The sequence below is a fragment of the Saccopteryx leptura genome, chromosome 2, assembly GCF_036850995.1.
Source record: "Saccopteryx leptura isolate mSacLep1 chromosome 2, mSacLep1_pri_phased_curated, whole genome shotgun sequence".
In the NCBI taxonomy this organism is placed as follows: domain Eukaryota; kingdom Metazoa; phylum Chordata; class Mammalia; order Chiroptera; family Emballonuridae; genus Saccopteryx; species Saccopteryx leptura.
Genome location: NC_089504.1, coordinates 158526264 through 158547330, shown reverse-complemented (window position 1 = coordinate 158547330; position 21067 = coordinate 158526264). Strand labels below are relative to the sequence as shown.

Genomic DNA, 21067 nt, shown 5'->3' with positions numbered 1-21067 from the left:
CTAAATAATTACCATATTTTACCAGAAGGTGAAAATTATGTATCCTAAATGTCTTCTTTTTGTTGTCACTTCAGGGAAACCAGTTCCCAAAGACAGAAATGGCTCTTATTTGTTTGGTCACATGATTTAGATAAGCCCAGTGGGTGTGACCAGCTTGACCTCCCCTTGCTAACAGCACGTGAAAGCCTAGGGCCAAAATAATTTAAATTATCTAGTTCCGACTATGAATTTTTATATTTCAAATCATTTTCCAACTCCTTTTCCCTTCCTAGTAAGTGTGCTAGACTAATGGATGAATGTCCAGCCTTACGGGTGCCTCCTGGTCCATCAGGTAAGCGCCATGGCCTTGACTGATCGCTTCTCGGTATTCTCGGCGGGCAGCCTCCTTTTCGTTGATCTGGAAAAGATGATTTTTATATTAGTCATAATATGAATAGTGATTTCAGACTTTACTAAAGAAAACTTCATCATTCAAACCTATGCAAAAAGAGAAAACTAAGAGTCTAAGATGAATAGATGTATATAAAATAATCATCAATGATCATTCTTATCTAGTAAGACTTTAATCAAAGCCTGACCTGTGTTAGTGCAGTGGATAAAGCGTCAACCTGCAACGCTGAGGTCCCTGGTTCAAAACCCTGGGCTTGCCTGGTCAAGGCAAATATGAGAAGCTACTACTATGAGTTGGTGCTTCCCACGCCTCCTCCCATCTCCCTTTCTCTCTTGTCTCTAAAAATCAATAAATAAAATCTTGGAAAAAAGAATTTGAATCAGAAAAGGCCAACTAAAGAGAATTCTCTTTAAGTTGGGATCAAAATATTTTAGTCAATAGTGGAAAAAAAAATGTTTGGAACTTTATGTTGAACAAAAAAATAAGTTGATCTTATCTTAAATGTAATGAAATGTGAAGCATTATTGCAACGTGGGCTAATCTTTAGACTTAACAAAGAAAGAATCAACTGTTACTTTTGTTACAATTTTCCTTAAAAGGTTAGAACAACAGCCTTCACTTCACTTCAGTTTAACCTTTTTTTTTTTCCTGCAAAAAAGCTTTATTGTTTCCATTTGGCCCAAGGCATGGAAGAGGGCTCCAGGGTAACTAAAAGGATACCTACTGGTTGCAAGCAACAGCTTAGGCAGAAGCTGAACACCAGCGGTGCAGAGAGGCCTCTCAAAGGCCTCAGCACCAAAGGCTAAGTCATGCTTGAGAGTGAGGCTTTAAGAGACACTCACTCGGCCCAGCCTGGGGGCAGGGCAGCCTGCAGAGGTTGGTGAGGTGGTCACCCATCTTCATGATAATTTTCACCCCCTCATCCAGGAAGTGGTTCTTCGGGAAGTCCAAGATGAGGGTCTGTGTGGGCAGAACCCAGGACCTGCAGACCCAAAGGGCCTGGTTTGGGTACTTCTCCATGGCCATGTGGCTCCTACAGTGTCCTGCATTTTACTCTACTCATCCTGGGACAGCTTCAACACATTGTGGAAGAAAATACGCCACCATGCTGGTCTTGCATCAAGAGATACTTGGGGGTCCTCACACTTCTCAGCCAATAGAGCCATAGCATTGTGGTAGAAAGCTCAGAGAGAGGTGGGTGTAGGAGGCCCGCAGATGCAGGGTGACCAGCTTCCACCTCAGTGGAATAATTCTGATGAGTTTGGGAGCTCATGGTTGCTTGGCAATGAGGAATTAGTTAAGGTCAAAAAACAGTGTTTCTGTTGGTGGGAATGTAAAGTAGTACAACCATTATGGAAGAAAGTATGGTGGTTCCTCAAAAAACTGAAAATAGAACTACCTTATGACCCAGCAATCCCTCTACTGGGTATATATCCCAAAAACTCAGAAACATTGATACGTAAAGACACATGCAGCCCCATGTTTATTGCAGCATTGTTCACAGTGGCCAGGACATGGAAACAACCAAAAAGCCCATCAATAGATGACTGGATAAAGAAGATGTGGCACATATACACTATGGAATACTACTCAGCCATAAGAAATGATGACATCGGAACATTTACAGCAAAATGGTGGGATCTTGATAACATGATACGAAGCGAAATAAGTAAATCAGAAAAAAGCAGGAACTGTATTATTCCATACGTAGGTGGGACATAATAGTGAAACTAAGAGACATTTATAAGAGTGTGGTGGTTACGGGGGGGAGGGGGGAATGGGAGAGGGATAGGGGGTGGGGAGGGGCACAAAGAAAACAAGATAGAAGGTAACAGAGGACAATCTGACTTTGGGTGGTGGGTTTGCAACATAATTGAAGGACAAGATAACCTGGACTTGTTATCTTTGAATATATGTATCCTGATTTATTGATGTCACCCCATTAAAAAAATAAAATTATATATAAAAAAAAAAAAAAAAAAAAAAAAGGCAATTCTTAAAAAAAAAAAAAAAAAAAAAAAAAAAACAGTGTTTGCTGGTCTAGGAGGCTGATGATAGCTGAGATGGTTCTGAGGGTGGTGACTGGGGAAGAGGTTGGGGGTGGTTGAAGGCTGGAAGAAGGGGCATCCCTGGGTCTGTTCCATCCAAACACTGCTGAAATAAGAGATAGATCTGGGGGCCAGCTGAGGGCACTGCCCAGTTAGACTTTATAGCAGGATGCAGAGGATCATTTTTTGCAAAAACATGTAAGGGTGTGGGACAGCTGTGCTGGGCTTGCTTGCTGGTTTACCCGCTGCAAGCACTTTGCCTGATTGGTGCATGAGCACGTGGCAGTGCCATGTGTGTATGGCCTGTGTAAGGCTGTGGGTGCTTATGCTCGGGGGGATTGTGGCTATGCAGATAGCCTGCCCGCCACTGTGTGGGGGGCCATTTTGCTATTTGTTTGCCTGAGAGGAGGTTTCCCCTGCCTGTGTGCTTGTCCCCATTGTGAGACTTTATTAAATGGAATGGCCCAACCCTTTCCAGCTCCACAGTTTTTCTACCGTCTGCCTGAATCCAATGTGGACCTGCCTTGGCTTGGCCACCAGCATTACAAAGGGCTTCACCAATTTTCCAATACGCCTTTTTTTATTTTTAGATTTTATTTATTGATTTTTAGAAAGAGAAGAGAAGGGGGGGGAGGAGAAGCAGGAAGCATCAACTTGTAGTGATTGCTTCCTGTATGTGCTTTGACTGGGCAAGCCCAGGGTTTTATTTTTTATTTTATTTTATTTTTATTTTTTTAAATGCCTCTTGACAGACTATAAGACTATATTAAACCTCAGACTTTTTTTATTTTTTCTTATTTTTTTTTCTTTATTCATTTTAGAGAGGAGAGGGAGAGACAGAGGGAGAGAGAGGAGAGACAGAGAAAGAGAAGGGGGGGGAGGAGCTGGAAGCATCAACTCCCATATGTGCCTTGACCAGGCAAGCCCAGGGTTTTGAACCGGTGACCTCAGCATTTCCAGGTTGACACTTTATCCACTGCGCCACCACAGGTCAGGCCAAGCCCAGGGTTTTAAACTGGTGACCTCAGCATTCTAGGTTGATGGTCCATTGTACCTAACATGTCTCTCTTAAACCTTTGATAGTGAAATCACTTTTTTTAAAAAAAGATTTTATTTATTGATTTTACCCAGAAAGGAGAGAAAAAGGAGAGAGAGGAGAGAAGAGAGAGAGAAGGGTGGAATAAGTATCGACTCATAGTTGCTTCACTTTAGTTGTTCATTGATTGCTTGTTGTATGTTCCTTAATTGGGCAAGCCTGAGGTTTGGAACCAGTGACCTCAGCCTTCCCGGTCAACCTCAGCATTGCAGGTCAATGCTCTAACCACTGCACCACCACAGGCCAAGTGAAATCACTTTCTGTTCAAGTGCCTAGGCAAATAATTTGTAAGGCACTGGCCAATGAAGAGTGGACGGGTTGGAACAGAAACCAGGTAGTCAGGGAGAGATGTGTGAGTAGAAGTTAATTGTATAAGTGCTTAGTGTTCTGTTCTTCAAAGAATACTTTTGTTTTATGATAAGACTGCTGCTCAAGCCCAAACTGTAGGGACTCAAATAATGAAGGTTTGGATAAATGGGAAACTGACTTTAGAACCAAAGAGTAATCACAATGCATTTTTATCCTTACCTTTCCCACTATGTGCTTTTTGTTGATGAATGCTTCGAAACCACACACAGCTGCCTTATCATCCAAAGGAAAAATATATTTTGCCTCAATGGGTACATGACTCTGATTTGTGTATGTCTGAAAAATAATAACCTGAAGAAGAAGTAAAAACATGAACTTGAAACCGTATGGAACAACTGTTTGCAGACCCACCATAAATGAAAACTATGCCTATTTTCTTTGTATGATCGGGCACTCAAAAAGTAAGCAATTTTAGATAATGTTGATAAAAGTATTTTTACTAGGACTTAAAACTAAGATACTGTGGGGCAGCTGTGTTAGGCTTGCTCACTGCTTTACCGGCTGCAAGCACTTTGCCTGATTGGTGCCTGAGCACATGGCAAAGCCACATGTGTGTGGCCTATGTAAGGCTGTGGGTGCTTGTGCTCAGGAAGAGGGGAGTGGACGGCGGATTGCCTGCCCGCCACTGTGAGGGGCCATTCTTCCTGTTTATGTGCCAGAGAAGAGGTTTTCCCTGCCTGTGTGCTTGTCCGCCATTGTGAGACTTTATTAAATGGAATGGCCCGATGCTTTCTGGCTCCACAGTTTCTCTACCAGCTGCCAGAATCCAATGTGGACTTAGCTGGCCTTCGCCACCGGCATTACAGTTACCGTACAAATTTTTGATATCTTAATTTTTGTCCTCCAGGCAAAACTATTATACAGGGTGAGGCAAAGGTAGGTTTATAGTTGTTCATATGAAAAATAATACAATGATTAAGAAGTAATAATACAAGAATAAACTATTTCCTGTACTCTAAACTGTAAACCTACTTTTGCCCCACCCTATATAACTAAACTAGAAACTTTGCACTCATTCCAAGAAGAGTCAAATGAGATAACCATTGAATAAAAAAAGCCATGGCTGAGTCATGAGTTAATATGAGCAAACTTCCCTAAGAAAAAAGCCTTATGAGGTTTGAAATACCAGATGGTGCAAGTTGTCTATCCAAAGTAACATATGGAGGGCACATGTCTCTTCTTGTAACATAGTCATTTGTTTTGTGTCTACTGTATATGAAAAAAATGCCCTGGGTTCTTCTATGTAGTAAGCACAACACTTGCAGAAAGGTATTATTTCCATTTTTCATGTGAGGAAACTAAGGTACAAAGAAGTTAAATAATTCTTCAAGGTCCCAGTGCTAGAAAGGAATGAGCAGATTCACAGCAAGCCTTTCAAACTCCAACTCCTGTGCTTTGTCCAGTCCATACCAGGCTGCATTACAGCACAGTCATTAAGAACCTGGACTCTCGAAGAAATTCAGGCTGATGACAGGGTTTTCTACCTTAGAGAAGGCGTGAGGGGCACAGGGTTGCTACAATCTCAAATTCACCCAGATATCCTTTCATTTTTTCCTACCCAATCTCTTTCAAACAACTGTGACTACCCAGAGTTGTACCTCAGAACTCAATCTCTCCAAGTAAAGCTTTGACTTCTGTGAACATGTAAAGGACTTGCTCCAAAATTTAAACAATGATCAGCTGTTTACACCTTGGGAAAGAAATATAACCGGGAGTCAGCTCAGCCTTGTGCCTTCTCATATCATTTTATGTCTCTGAGCATCAGCACCCTCACCTACTGTGGGTATGGATCAGAGCGGGGCCAGTGTAGAGGTCAGAGAGATGTAAGCTGGCATACATGTGGGTAGCATGCTCTTGCCCATGCCACCATTTTCCCCAGTTAAGGCAATCACTAAATTTAACTTGATTTCCTTATGAAGAGAGAGCAATACCACAACACTGGATTTATACCACAACAGGTGTTCTTATTCTCCTAAGAGGTCTTTCAGGTTGTTCAATATAATCGTTAGTGTTTAGAGGCAATAGTGAGGTCAACTCTTAGAAAATAAAGAGTTTTAGAAAACTGAGCACTTCCAGAGTTCCACCACAGTGGGCAAACCTACATGCAGGTAATGTTATCTTCGGCTCCCGTCTTTCTCTCTGTCCCATATCCATCAGCAAATCTTATTGTTCTACCGTCAATCCTTGCCAGACCCTATCACTTCTTACTACCCCCACTACCAACATTCTGGTCCAAGTACCATCACCCTTGACTGAATTACTCAGTAGTCACCTACATTTGGTGCTGTGGGGTGCCCCCAGTTGTCCCCTTCAGGACTAAGGCTGCTGGGAGTATCACCTGCTGTGTCCCTCCCCAGTCAATGAACTCTGACAAAGATTAACTGCCTCACTCAAGGTTATGACCCTGCCCCCCAAGGGGCAGCCACATCCAATGACTGGTCCCTGTGGGGTAGAAGGCCTGACACCCTGGCCTCACTTCAGAACATCTCTGAAAGACTGGCTTCAGAGCTCCCGCTGAGATTGTCAGGACGCTTGTATGCCTGTCACAGTCCACTTCTGCTTCTGCCAGATCCTGACTCTTGTGCTCTCTTAACAAGTGTCCTCCAGAGAGCACTTCCCAATAAGCTTTCCGAAACAATTTCCATCTAGAGTCTTTTTCCAGAGAACTTGATCTATGATGTCTCTAACTGATTCTCTTTGGTCTGTCGTCAACATGAGTGGTGGTCAGTGTGATCCCGATTTCATCACTCCTCTGACAAACATCTTTGAAAGGTTTCCATTTTACTCAAGAGTTATGGACATAATGTCCTGGGTCCTGACGTGAGCTGCCCTCTCCTAACACCCCTCTCTGACCCAGCTCCTACCAGGCTTCCCCTTTCCACTACACTTCAGTCACAGTGGAAGTCCTTGGTGTCCCTTGACCACATCAGGCTCACTCCCATCTCAGGACCTTTGCATGTGCTGCTTCCTTTGCCTGGAATGAACACCCCTCAGATGTCAACATGGTTTAGTCCCTCACTTCCTACACATCTGTGCTCAGGTGTCACCTTCTCAGTGAGGCCTTCCTTGGTTGTCCCATTTCCAAGCTGAAACCCTTCCAACCTGCACAGCTCCCATCCCTTCCTGCTTTTATTTTTGTCTGTAGTACCTACCACCATGTGACATGGCATGTACTTTATTTATTAAAGATTTTAGTTAGTGATTTTACAGAGAGAGGAGAGGGAGGGGGGCAGAAAACAAGAAGTTTTAACTCATAGTTGCTTCACTTTAGTTGTTCATAGCTTGCTCGTCATGTGTGCCTTGACTGGGCAAACCCAGGGCTTCGAACTGGCAACCTCAGCATTCTAGGTCAAGGCTCTATGCACTGCACCATCACAGGCTAGGCAGGCATGTACTTATTGATCACGTTTGTTACCTGGTCCGCCAATGTGGCGTATGCTCTGTGAGGGCAGAGTTTTCACACTGTTCGTTGCCATATACCCAGAGCCTAGAACAGGGTCCAGCATGCAGTAGGTGCTCAATGAATAAATGGATTTAGAAATGTAATGGTACATGTGTGTTGAGTTCACACAACTGTAATCCAGTTCTCATTTATGACTGACATCCATTTGGTTTAAGTACCATAAAACAACAAAGAGCTCACCTGGGCTACAAAGTCTATTATTTTCCCCTTGATATGCACGTCCTTAAGAGGAATTAAATTCCCAGAGGTGTCCTGAAGGCCAGCCTTGATGCTGTTGAAAGGTTTAGTGTCTGGTAACTGGTACTCTAGACATTAAAAATATTCATGTTAGCTTTTAAAACCATCCCTGAACTCTCTACTTTTGTTATCTTGACGTTTAATCCTTCTCCTCCCCTTCATACATGATATTTTAGGAGAAACAGACAAATATCATTTTATGATTTTTTGGTAGCCAATTCTGAAGAGCGAGTGGTTCCACATGAAAAGAAGGGAGGCAGCACCGTCAACAGACACTCTGCCATTTAAATCTATAGACGTTGAGAGGCCATCTTGAAAACCGTCATGCTACTACTGAAAGGCACACATGTAAGCATACAGGCAGGTACACAATGGTCTTAAGAAGATCTGAATAAGAGCATCTTAGACTGACTCTATCTATCTGACTAGATATCTGCACTCCCTGCCTTGTAATTTTGAACTGGTCAGTCAGTATTATTTATTGTGCTACAAAAGCATGTTGGAGAAATATGAGATTCTCTAGACTTTTTTTTTTCTTTCATTTTTTCCATTGATTTGGAGGGGGCAGAAGAGAGAGGCATCAACGCACTGTTGCACTTAGTTGTTCCATTTAGTTGTGAATTCATTGCTTGCTTCCCGTACGTGCTCTGACTGGGGATTGAACCTGTGACCTTGCCATACTGGAAAAATGCCCTATCTACTGTGCCACCTGGCCAGGGAAAGATTCCTTAGACTTTTGATTCCAAGGATGACTAAAACAAACTCCCAATACAGCATATTAAAAAAATATTCATTAGGCCCTGGCCGGTTGGCTCAGTGGTAGAGCATCGGCCTGGCGTGCAGAAGTCCCGGGTTCGATTCCCGGTCAGGTCACACAGGAGAGGCGCCCATCTGCTTCTCTACCCCTCCCCCTCTCCTTCCTCTCTGTCTCTCTCTTCCCTTCCAGTAGCCGAGGCTCCATTGGAGCAAGGATGGCCCGGGCGCTGGGGATGGCTCCTTGGCCTCTGCCCCAGGCGCTAGAGTGGCTCTGGTCAAGGCAGAGCGATGCCCCGGAGGGGCAGAGCATCGCCCCCTGGTGGGCAGAGCGTCGCCCCCTGGTGGGCGTGCCGGGTAGATCCCGGACGGGCGCATGCAGGAGTCTGTCTGACTGTCTCTCCCCGTTTCTAGCTTCAAAAAAATACAAAAAAAAAAAAAAAATTCATATATTATATTTTGTAGTACAAAAATACAGATGTGGTTAGAGGTATTAAGATATACCCTTCTGCTTGATTAGGCAGTGGTGCAGTAGATAGAGCATTGGACTGGAATGCAGAAGACCCAGGTTCGAAACCCTGAGGTCTCTGGCTTGAGCACGGGCTCACCAGCTTGAGCATGGGGTCACTGGCTTGAGTGTGGGATCATAGACATGACCCCATTGTCGCTGGCTTGAGCAAAGGGTCACTTGCTCTGTTGTAGCCCCCCAGTCAAGGCACAATGAGAAAGCAATCAATGAACAACTAAAGTGATGCAACAAAGAACTGATGCTTCTCATCTCTCTCCCTTCTTGTCTGTCTGTCCTTATCTGTCCCTCTCTCTGTCTCTGTCACATACACAAAAAAAGATATATGGTACTCTTCCTAGACACATCATTTAATGACTCCCAGAGAAAAATGGGAGTATTCTTGAACATACAGGAAGTCATACATTTCTAATAAAAAAAATACTTTGATCAGAGTTAAAAAATGTTTCTGTATATTTACAATGCTATTAATAATATTATAGTAGTTTGGGCTTCTGATTTCCTAAGAAGCTACCATCCCCTCATTTACCCATACTACTAATGTATAAGCTGCACATTACAATTTTGATGGGGGTGCCTTCACTTATCATATGCAGTCCTCACAGTAGCACTGTGGTGTGGATATTGGTCTTATTCTTCTTGTAGAGCAGCTGACTCCTGGAGACATGATGTGGTTTGTTGCAGATAGCACAGCCTAGTAAGTGACGCTTGAACCCAAGATGCCTGATGCTAACGCTGTGCCTTCTATCTAGCCTATGAGGCCTCCATCACACTTTTTTTGTACAGTGACATCTTAAATGTCTCAGTGGGTTTCTGTGACTATCCTGGGGTGGATGAGCAGAACTCTGGTGTGTTAGTGAAGTAACATGTAATTCTGAGATCACTTAAACTCTCTCAAGCATCCTGGTTTTCATTTTTACAACATAAAAAAAGGAAATGAAATGTTTATGTCTGAGGTCTTAAGTACAATTACCAAACATGAATATTATAATTCCACTGGAAATAAAATACTGAGTTTCATATATATCACATGAAACAGCATTCAAGAAAATTGTCATAAAAAAGAAGAAAGAAAATTGTCTTACCTTCAACCTTTGAATAATCTGAAACCTCAGGTATGTACTCCTCTAATTCAGTAGTATTACAGGGATGAAAGTCCTTTACTTCATCTCCAGGTATGCAAAATTTAACAATATATTTCATTTTAACCTGATTGGTTCTATATACAACAAATTCGTCATCCTAGAGCAAACAGAAATAGGCAAAAAAAACCTTTAGTGGTGCACCTTTTCATAAATGCACAGTTTCATGTTTGCTAATTATTGAATAGGAAAATACTGAATTCAGACACTACAGATGCAATACTTATTTAAGCTTAAGCATATTTGGTAAAAACAGAAGGCTCTCTCCCTGTTTCCTGATACAAATACCTCGAAGTCTGTGGTGCCAGTGGCTGTCTCAGGAACCCCATGGACACTGTCATAACCTGGTGGTGCTTCCGTTAAGGAGGAGTCTCTCTTGTGTAAGTCCATGCACTTCCCTAGGGCGACATCACAGATGACCACGAGTCTAGTGCCATCTGTCTGTCCTGGGTGTGAGTACTTAATACTTGTACTGTATGTGAAAACAAAGTACAAATTTATAGTTTATAGTAACATAGCAATAATGTTTTATTATACATAAGGAAATATTTTTTAAAAGACTTGGTTGGTAGAATGTTCCAAATTTTACTGTTATTGAAATATCTCTGGGTTGACCTGTGGTGGTGCAGTGGATAGACTGTTGACCTGGAACACTGAGGTCGCCGGTTTGAAACCCCTGGCTTGCCTGGTCAAGGCACATATGGGAGTTGAGGCTTTCTGCTCCTCCTCTCTTCTCCCCCCCCAAAAAAAATGAATAAATAAAATCATAAAAAAAATCTCTGAAGATTCATCTGGAATTTTATTATTCATTTATTTATTTAAAAATCTGATGTAATATCCCTGGCTGGGTAGCTTAGTTGGTGGGAGCACTGTCCCACTACACCAAGGTTGTGGGTTCAATCCCTGGTTAGGGCAAATATAAGAATCAATCAATGAATGCATAAATAAGTAGAACAACTTGATGTTTTTCTCTCTCAAAATCAATAAATTAAAAAAAATTGATGTAATAGATACAAAAATTGCTCTTTTATTGTACTAGGCAGCACTGAAAGTACTTTGTTCTCAAAGACAGAAGAATTCCACTGTTCTCCAAATCTTTATTAGCTACTAAAATATATGCATTTTGGTCTAAAAAACACCAGAGTGGTGTAAGAGAAGGGCAAAAACGTACTTAATTAATTAATAAAAAGTAGATTAATTCTCTGCACTAAAGAACATTAAATACCAAGTAAGTAAGAACTGGTCAAAGGGAAAGATGGGCACTGTAGTCTCATGAACCTTCTGAATCCAAATAGAAAACAAAAATTTCAAATGACACCTAAATGACAGATTTTGTTGTAACTTCAGGAATCAGCAGCTTTAATAAAGCAACTTTTGCTAAGGGAACATATGTTGGGAAACCTTTCAGAGCAACATTTTGGGGACATACCACTTTTTCAAAGAGCAAGACCCAAATGTAAAACTGTTGCCTGATGACCATTTGTTCTATGCCCTCTAAGACTTGCACTTAATAAAAAAATCAGGCAGGCCCTGGCCAGTTGGCTCAGAGGATAGAGCACTGGTCCAGTGTGCGGACAGCTGAGTTCAATCCCCAGTCAGGGCACACAGGAAAAGTGACCATCTGCTTCTCTTCCCCTCCTTTCCGTCTTCCCCTCTCACAGTGGCTCTGTTGGTTTTAGCTCTGGCCCTGAAAATAGCTTGGGCAGTCTGAGCGTTGGCCTCAGTAGCTAAGGACAGCTTGGTTGATTCGAGCATCTACCCCAGACGGGTTGCTGGGTGGATCCCAGTCAGGGTACATGTGGGAGTCTATCTCCCCTCTTCTCACTTAAAGAAAATTCAATTACCCCATTCCTCTTATACACCTCTCCTTTCTGAGGGCTTTTTTCCTTAATTACGAACATGCTAACTCCTTCCCATGGACCTTGACTTTGTCCTTTACATCCTCCCCACTTCTCCCTCTCCGTCTCCTTCCTTTCTCACTACCCTCCATGGAGACAGTCACCACCTCTACTGGCTTGTTTGCTGACTGCTTCTCAATACTTCTTCACCAAAGCCACTCTGCTAAAAGTCATGAAGGACTTCAATTTGGTTAAATTCATCTGAATGCCAATTAATATTTTAATCAAATTTCTTTCAAAATTTTAAAATGTTTTCACAGTTTACATTCAATATTATTTTGTATTAAGTTTCAGGTGTATAGTACAGTGGCTAGACAATCAGATACTTTACAAAGTGGTCTCCCTGATATTTCCAGTACCCAATTGACATTATACAGTTAGTGTGTGTGTGTGTTTTTAAGCAAAAGAGAGTCAGACAAGGACAGACAGACAGGAAGGGAGAGAGATAAGAAGCATCAACTTACAGTTGTGGCACCTTAGTTGTTCATTGATTGCTTCTCATATGTGCCTTGACCAGGGGGCTACAGCAGAGCGAGTGACCCCTCGCTCCAGCTAGCGACCTTGGGCTTCAAGCCAGCAACCATGAGGTCATGTCTATGATCCCATGCTCAAGCCGGCAACCCCACACTTAAGCCAGTGACCTTGGGGTTTTGAACTTGGGTCCTCAGCGTCCTAGGTCCACTGTGACATCACCTGGTCAGGTAAGTTAGTATATTTCTTATGCTGTACTTTATATCCCCATGACTATATTGTAACTATCAATTTAGTGCTTCTCAATCCTTTCACCCATTTCACCAAGTCCTCTAGTCCCCTTCCCCTCTGGCAACCATCAGTTTGTTCTCTGTCTCTATGGGTCTGTTTCTGTATTGTTTGTTCATTTATATTGTTCTTTAGATTTCACATATAAGTGAAATCATATGGTATTTCTTTCTCTGCTGACTTATTTCATTTAGCATAATACCCTCTAGGTCTATCTACGCTGTTGCAAATAGTAAGATTTCATTTATTTTTATGGCTGAGTAATATGCTATTGTATTATGTTCCATCACTTTTTTTCCTCTCTTCTATTGATGGGCACTTGAATTGCTTCCATTGTTTGACTATTATAAATCAACACTGCAATGAACATAGGAGTGCATATATTCTTTTGAATTACTGTTTTGGGTTTCCTTGAATATATACCCAGAAGTGGAATCTCTGGGTCATAAAGCAGTTCCATTTTTAATTTTTTGAGGAAACTCTGCAATGCTTCCCATAGTGGCTGCACCAATCTGCATTCCCACCAATACTGCATGAAGATTCCCTTTTCCCCACATCCTCATCAACACTTGTTTGTTGATTTACCAATGATAGCCATTATAACAGGTGTGAGGTGGTATCTCATTGTGATTTTAATTTGTATTTCTCAGATGGTTAGTGATGTTAAGCATCTTTTTATATGTCTTTTGGCTATCTCTATGTCCTCTTTGGAGAAGTGTCTCTTCTGGTCCTCTGCCCATTTTTTATTTGGATTGTTTAGTTTTTTTGGTGTTGAGTTGTATGTGTTCTTTATATATATTGAATATTAATCCCCTGTCGGAACTGTTGTTTGCAAATATCTTCTGTCATTTGTTGGTTGGTTGCCTTTTTGTTTTGGTGGTGGTTTCTCTTGCTGTGCAGAAGAAGCTTTTTTAGTTTGATAAATAAATGAGTTCCCTATTTCTTGGGTGAAAAACCCCTCATCAGGGAAAGACTGAGGAATACATATAGCAATCATTCAGCAATGATTTCTTGGTCAATGGTGTGAGAAACATGATTAAGGATACAACAATACTAACCTGAGGGAATTGCTGAAATATATTCCACTCCCAAGATTTCCAATGTCTGTTCTTTTCACGCCTCGATCTTCAACTACTTTGGGCAAAAGCAACCCCCTAAAAATAAAAGGACATTATAATGTTTACTAGAAAAAATAAATTCTTTTTATTATAGCCTCATAATTCTAGCAGAGACAGGTGCTATTTAAAGAGTGTCATGCTAAGTGAAGTAAGCCAGACAGAAATACTGTATGACCTCCTTATATGTGGAATCTAAAAATGGAGAATTTATAGAATCAAAGAATAGAATGGTTGTTTCTAGGGGCTGGGGAAATGGAGAGATGCTGATCAAAGGGCACAAACTTTCAATTATAAGATGAATAAATTCTATAGCTATAATTAATGTACAGCATAGTATTATAATTAATAATACTATACTGTATACTTGAAATTGGTTATGAGGGTAGATCTTGCATTCTCACCACAAGAAAAAAATAAAGGCCTGACCAGGTGGTGGTGCAGTGGATAGAGTGTCAACCTGGGATGCTGAGGATCCAGGTTCGAACCCAGAAGCCAGCTTGAGCAGTTCATCTGGCTTGAGTGCAGCCTCACCAGCTTGAGTGAGGGGTTGCTGGCTTGAAATCCAGGGTCGCTGGCTCTAGTCTAAGGTTGCTGGCTTGAGCAAGAGGTCACTCTCTCTGCTAGAGCCCCATGGTCAAGGCACATATGAGAAAGTAATCAATGAACAACTAAGATGCTGCAACAAAGAATTAACGCTTCTCATCTTTCTCCCTTCCAGCCTGTCTGTCCCTCTCTGTCATCAAATCCTCACTAAAAAATAAATAAATAAATAAAGATAATTATATGAGACATGGAGTGTTAATTAACTTGATTGTGGTAATCAGTTTGCAATGCATACCTATATTAAATAATCACATTGTATACCGTTTTATTTTATTTATTTTGTTTTTTTAGTGAGAGGAGGGGAAGCAGAGAGAGACTCCTGCATGCACACAGACCAGGGTCTACCTGGCAAGCCCACTAGGGGGTGAGGCTCTGCCCATCTGCGGCCCTTGCTCCATTGCAACTGGAGCCATTTTTTAGTGCCTGAGGTGGAAGCCATGGAGCCATTCTCAGCGCCTAAGGCCAACTTGCTCTAATAAAGCCATAGCTTCAGGAGGGGAGGAGAAGAGAGAGAGTGAAAGAGAGAGAAAGAGAAGCGAGAGGGTGGGGTGGAGAAGCAGATGGGCACTCATCCTGTGTGCCAACCAAAAATTGAACCCGGGGCCCTGGCCGGTTGGCTCAGTGGTAGAGCATCGGCCTGGCGTGCAGGAGTCCCGGGTTCGATTCCTGGCCAGGGCACACAGGAGAGGCACCCATCTGCTTCTCCACCCTTCCCCCTCTCCTTCCTTTCTGTCTCTCTCTTCCCCTCTTGCAGCCAAGGCTCCATTGGAGCAAAGTTGGCCCGGGCGCTGAGGATGGCTCTGTGGCCTCTGCCTCAGGCGCTAGAATGGTTCTGATTGCAACAGAGCGATGCCCCAGATGGGCACAGCATCACCCCCTGGTGGGCGTGCCGGGTGGATCCCGGTCGGGCGCATGCGGGAGTCTGTCTGACTGCCTCCCCGTTTCCAACTTCAGAAAAATACAAAAAAAAAAAAAAAAAAAAAAAAAAGAATTGAACCCGGGACATCCACATGCCGGGCCGATGCTCTACCATTGAGCCAACTGGACAGGGCCTGTATATTTTTCAAAAATCACACTGTACAACCTAAATATATAGTTTTCATTGTCAGTCATACCTTAATAAAGCTGGATAAAAATAAACACACCAATTAAAAGCAACATATTAATAGCATGAAATGAAAAGAAAAATGCATTCCAAAGTAATCGCTTAGAAGTTCCAGGTACCATGAAAGTGACCCAGGTGTGGCCTGGTTCTCATCACTGTCTTGAGCAGCCCTGGGCTGCTGGCTATTTATCCTGTTCCAGGGCTCAGCCTCCTTCAGGCCTAAGCCCCGAAGTGCTCAGTCAGGCAGTGTTGAAGCCCAGCACTGTTATTTCTCCTCTGCTTAAGGTCATATGCAATTCCGACTGAACGTGTGGCATTCAGACAACTCACAATTATCTCTGGGAAGGTTGGAAAAGAGATGTCTGCCTTTTATTATACAAACATTTCCTGTTCAAATTTTGTATTATAAGAGAATTAATTTTGTAAAATGGCTTGGGGTTTTAGTCCTCCTTAGAAAGGCCATTCTCACTCAAAGGTTATTATTTTTTATATTCTCCCGTTTTTCATTTAGTACCTTTACAATTTTATTTTTGTTTTAATTTTATTAACTGATTGATTTCAGAGCAAGGAGAGAGAGAGAGATACTGATGTGTTGTTCCACTTATTTACGCATTCATTGGTTGTTTCCTGTGTGTGCCCTGACCTGAGATTGAACCTGCAACCCTAGCATATTAGGATGATGCTCCAACCACTGAGCTACCTAGCGAGGGCCTACAATTGTATTTTATTATTATTTTTAAAAAGATTTTATTTATTCATTTTTTTATAGAGGAGAGAGAGAAAGAGAGAGAGAGAAAGAGAAGCAGGGAGCAGCAGGAAGCATCCTTCTACCCATATGTGCCTTGACCGGGCAAGCCTGGGGTTTAGAATTGGTGACCTCAGCGTTCCAGGTCGACACTTTATCCACTGCGTCACCACATATCAGGCTACAATTTTACTTTTAATATTTAAATCTTTGCTCCATGTAGGACAAGAGTGTGGTGGTTGGGGGGGAGTGGGAGTGGGAGGGGAAGGAGAGGGGGAGAGGAACAAAGAAAACTAGATAGAAGGTAACGGAGGACAATCTGACTTTGGGTGATGGGTATGCAACATAATTGAATGACAAGATAACCTAGACATGTTTTCTTTGAACATATGTACCCTGATTTATTGATGTCATCCCATTAAAATTAATAAAAATTTATTTAAAAAAATCTTTGCTCCATGTGGAGTTTATTTAAGAAATGAGAGACGGGTCCAATTTTCTATTTGAATTACTATGGTAATGTCAAATTTTTAGAAATTTTTGTGCTGTAAAATCAGCTTTTTATTTCTTTTAAGACAAATCTGGCCCTGGCCGGTTGGCTCAGTGGTAGAGCGTCGGCCTGGCGTGCGGGGGACCCAGGTTCGAATCCCAGCCAGGGCACATAGGAGAGGCGCCCATTTGCTTCTCCCCCCCCCCCCCCCCCCCCCCCGTTCCTCTCTGTTTCTCTCTTCCCCTCCCACAGCCAAGGCTCCATTGGAGCAAGGATGGCCCGGGCGCTGGGGATGGCTCCTTGGCCGCTGCCCCAGGCGCTAGAGTGGCTCTGGTCGCGGCAGAGCGACGCCCCGGAGGGGCAGAGCATCACCCCTGGTGGGCAGAGCGTCGCCCCTGGTGGGCATGCCGGGTGGATCCCGGTCGGGCGCATGCGGGAGTCTGTCTGACTGTCTCTCCCCGTTTCCAGCTTCAGAAAAATAAAAATAAAAAAAGTAAAAAAAAAGAAAAAGAAAAATCTTGTTAGTGCTTTTTCAAGGAAAATTAGCACCCTTCTGATTAGGGTCCCTCAAGAACTGTGGAGAGTTGTTTGTTTTTCAAGAAAGAGTAAGGGAGGGAGGGAGGATGAAGCATTGACTTATCATTGCTTTACTTTAGTTGTACATTGATTTCTTCTCGTACGTGCCTTGACCAGGGTGGGGCAGTGCTCGTGGCAAGCCAGTGACCATTTGCTCAAGCCAGTGACCTTGAGATCATGTCAATGATCCCACACTTAGGCCAGCAACTCCACACTCAAGCTGGTGAGCCCATGCTCAAGCCAGAAACCTTGGGGTTTTGAATTGGCGAGCTCAGCATCCAGGTCAATGCTGTATGCACTGCCATCACCACCAGTCAGGCTGTGGAAAGTTTTTAACTGATGGATCTTTTAAAAAAATTTTTTTAAGTGAGAGGAGGAGAGAGAGGCAGACTCCTGCATGCACCTGACCTCAGCACCCTGGGCTGATGCTCGAACCAATTGAGCCACTGGCTGCAAGAGGGGAAGAGTGTGAGAAGGCCGGGGGGGGGGGAGGGGGGGAGAAGCCAATAGTCACTTCTTATGTGTGCCCTGACCGGGGATGTCTGAATGCTGGGCTGACATTCTGTCCACTGAGCCAGGGCCTCCTGATAGATCTTGTATGTTTCTTTTTAAGTTTCTTATTAGGTATTTAATTAAGGATCCAGATTCAATCATATTTTCACCTACTTCCTATGACTTCATTTTCAGCCCTAATGTTAAGTAGTTGTTCAAAGCAAACAAAAAATAGCGATGTATCAAATAGTATTTGGATACTCTAATTAGACTGTCTTTAAGTTTTAAACTATCTCTAGATTAGATACACATGAAAGATTTGTAAAATTGAAAATCACCTCTTTCATATCATACTATCTTCAAGAAGCAATTGATATCCATATACTACACTTAAAATATATATAGTATAATAATTAGCACATCATTTTAATTATATACTTATAATTTGAAGTGTTTCATTTCCTCTGGAATACAGTTAGCTGGCTGATTTTAACTAAAGAGACCTGTGTCCCATATATAAAAAATTTTTTGAAAAGAAAAATAAGTCACTCATATATGTGAGGCTGATACGTTTGGCAATGAAGATGCGCTCTTTACCGGGACAGGATGCCCACAAAGCTTCGCACAGGAGAGCCGTGCAACAAGGGCTTCACATTGCCAAGGTGGCTCAAAAACTCTGTGGCTTCATTCACTCGGCCAATTCTAAATATATGCAGGATGTCCACTGGACTTTTACTGTAAGAATTAGAAGAAAAGGCTTGAGGTTATATAATTGAAAGCAAAGTTAAAAATCATTATTAGCAGCAGAAACCACAAAACAGCACAAGTGTCTGATGCAATGAATCACAGCACACACTATCTGGAAATAGTGTGTAGCCATTACAGTCATTAAAAAAAGTTACACTAAAAAATAAATAAGAATTTGAAGTATAACTTACAATAAAATATAAATTGTAAAAGTAGGTTACAAAACTATGCTTACTACAACTCCAAAATTTGTCATATATTCTATACAGAATATACAGATAGAACGCACTCATTCATTCATACATGCATTCATTCAATAAGAAGACTCTGTGCCAAGTATTCTGCCAGGCATTGCAAGTAAGATAACATGGTCTCAAGCTTCACAGAGCTTATATTCTCTAATGAGAGACAAAAATCAACCAGTTAACAAATGCCTGATTCTAATCACTGCTAATGAAAACAAGCAGGTCCAGAGACAGTGGTCAAGAAAGACCTCTCTTTAGAGGTGACATGCATGGTGTAATACAGTACATATTTTTAAGATCTAACTGTTTGTATGGGAAAACATACTGGACAGGGCAGGAGTGACAAGAGTGTCTGGAAAGGTGGTACAGACGAGACAACGGTGGTCTGCACTAAGGATGGCGGCGTGTGAAAGCAAGCCAGTGGATTAAAGGAGACACGATATGGTGATATGGGGGTGAGGGACAGAGAACCGTCCATGGCTCAGGGTGGTGGCCTAGACAGGCAGGCATGGGAAAGACTGGGTTACTACCGAAGAAGAGTGTTGTGGGTGCCAAGGGGTGATGAGAGCTACTGAGCACGTGTTCCTAGGTCCATGCTCAGTGGTGTCACGTCAGTAGCTTGTTATGCACTATGGTAGCAGTAGTTACACCACAGAAATCAGAACTTTTACTCAGAGAGTTAGCCTACCAGCATGCCACTGGGTGGAGAAAAGAACCATTAACTCAATTTAGGATGTGTTCACTCTATACCAAGGTGTTAACCATGGTTATATAATCTTTGGGTGGTAAGATTTGGGATGAACTTTAATTCTCTTCATGTTTTTCATAGGTTCTAAACTTTCAGCAAAGAATATAGACTTTAGAGCAAAAAAAAATATGAAAAATATCGTTATTAGTGAAATGAAACAGAGAAAATCTAGTTTTTCCCAGCAGCAGAATCTCTTCCTAGGAAGAAGCCCACCATTGTTGTATGAATACTTGGGTGCAGGGGTGGGGGGGTGAAATCTCCAAGGGCTTGCTTGACTTACATTAGCTGGTTGAACTGGACCCCCCTCAGGTTTTAAGGCTATAGCTCTTCCCTCCCTTTAATTCCTTGGGGAACGCCAATCAGTGCCCTCCTGATTCTACCTTCACTGTCACCAGTCTCTTTATTAGTATTAGATCCCAGCAAATGCCAAGGAGGGGGTCAAAAGTCAAACCAAAAGAAATAAAAATAACTTGATTATATATAAAAGAAAGAACTGGAAGACCTGTGGTGGCACAGTGGATAAAGCATCAACCTGGGACGCTAAGGTCACAGTTCCAAACCCTGGGCTTGCCTAGTCAAAACACATATGGGAGCTGATGCTTCCTGCTCCTCCACCCCCCCTTCTATCTCTCTCTAGAAAAATGAATAAATAAAATCTAAAAAAAAATTTTTTTAAAGACCTGGAAAATATCTACAGGATGGATTTTTAAAAATTTAGGTAAAATTCACATAACATAAAATTAACTATTTTGATGTGTACAGTTCAGTGGTATTTGGTACATTAAAATGTGCAACCACCACTCTGTCTAAGTCCTAAACATTTCATCACCCCAAAAGCTACATACCCATTTAACAGCCTCTATTCTTCCTTTCTTGGGACCAGGCAATTTGCTTTTTGTCACCATGGATTTGATTTATTTAGTCTAGACATTTCACATAAATGGAAACATATAATAGTGGTCTTTGCTATCGGGCTCCTTTCACAGCATCACATTTTCTTTTTTTTTTTTTTTTTTTTTTTTTTTCATTTTTCTGAAGCTGGAAACAGGGAGAGACAGTCAGACAGACTCCCGCATGCGCCCGACCGGGATCCACCCGGCACGCCCACCATGGGGCGGCGCTCTGCCCACCAGGGGGCGATGCTCTGCCCATCCTGGGCGTCGCCATATTGCGACCAGAGCCACTCTAGCGCCTGGGGCAGAGGCCGAGGAGCCATCCCCAGCGCCCGGGCCATCTTTGCTCCAATGGAGCCTTGGCTGCGGGAGGGGAAGAGAGAGACAGAGAGGAAAGCGCGGCGGAGGGGTGGAGAAGCAAATGGGCGCTTCTCCTGTGTGCCCTGGCCGGGAATCGAACCCGGGTCCTCCGCACGCTAGGCCGACGCTCTACCGCTGAGCCAACCGGCCAGGGCAGCATCACATTTTCAAGGTTTATCTGTGTTACAGCATGTATATAGTAATGGCCAAGTGATATTCTTCTTCATGGCCAAGTGATATTCCATTATATGTATATACCATAT

At 42.5% G+C, this 21067-nt stretch overlaps 1 protein-coding gene across 1 annotated transcript in view; it reads right to left on the bottom strand.

Annotated features, from left to right (window-relative positions):
* The window catches only part of PARP4 (poly(ADP-ribose) polymerase family member 4), a 101186-nt gene that overhangs the window by 55663 nt on the left and 24456 nt on the right, over positions 1 to 21067 (bottom strand). The window contains exons 11-17 of the mRNA XM_066369114.1: positions 18409 to 18546; positions 13741 to 13836; positions 10314 to 10497; positions 9969 to 10125; positions 7548 to 7672; positions 4064 to 4195; positions 311 to 397 (exon numbers count right to left, since the gene is read on the bottom strand). Coding sequence (XP_066225211.1) covers positions 311 to 397; positions 4064 to 4195; positions 7548 to 7672; positions 9969 to 10125; positions 10314 to 10497; positions 13741 to 13836; positions 18409 to 18546 — 919 coding nt within the window. The remainder of the gene's footprint in view (positions 1 to 310; positions 398 to 4063; positions 4196 to 7547; positions 7673 to 9968; positions 10126 to 10313; positions 10498 to 13740; positions 13837 to 18408; positions 18547 to 21067) is intronic.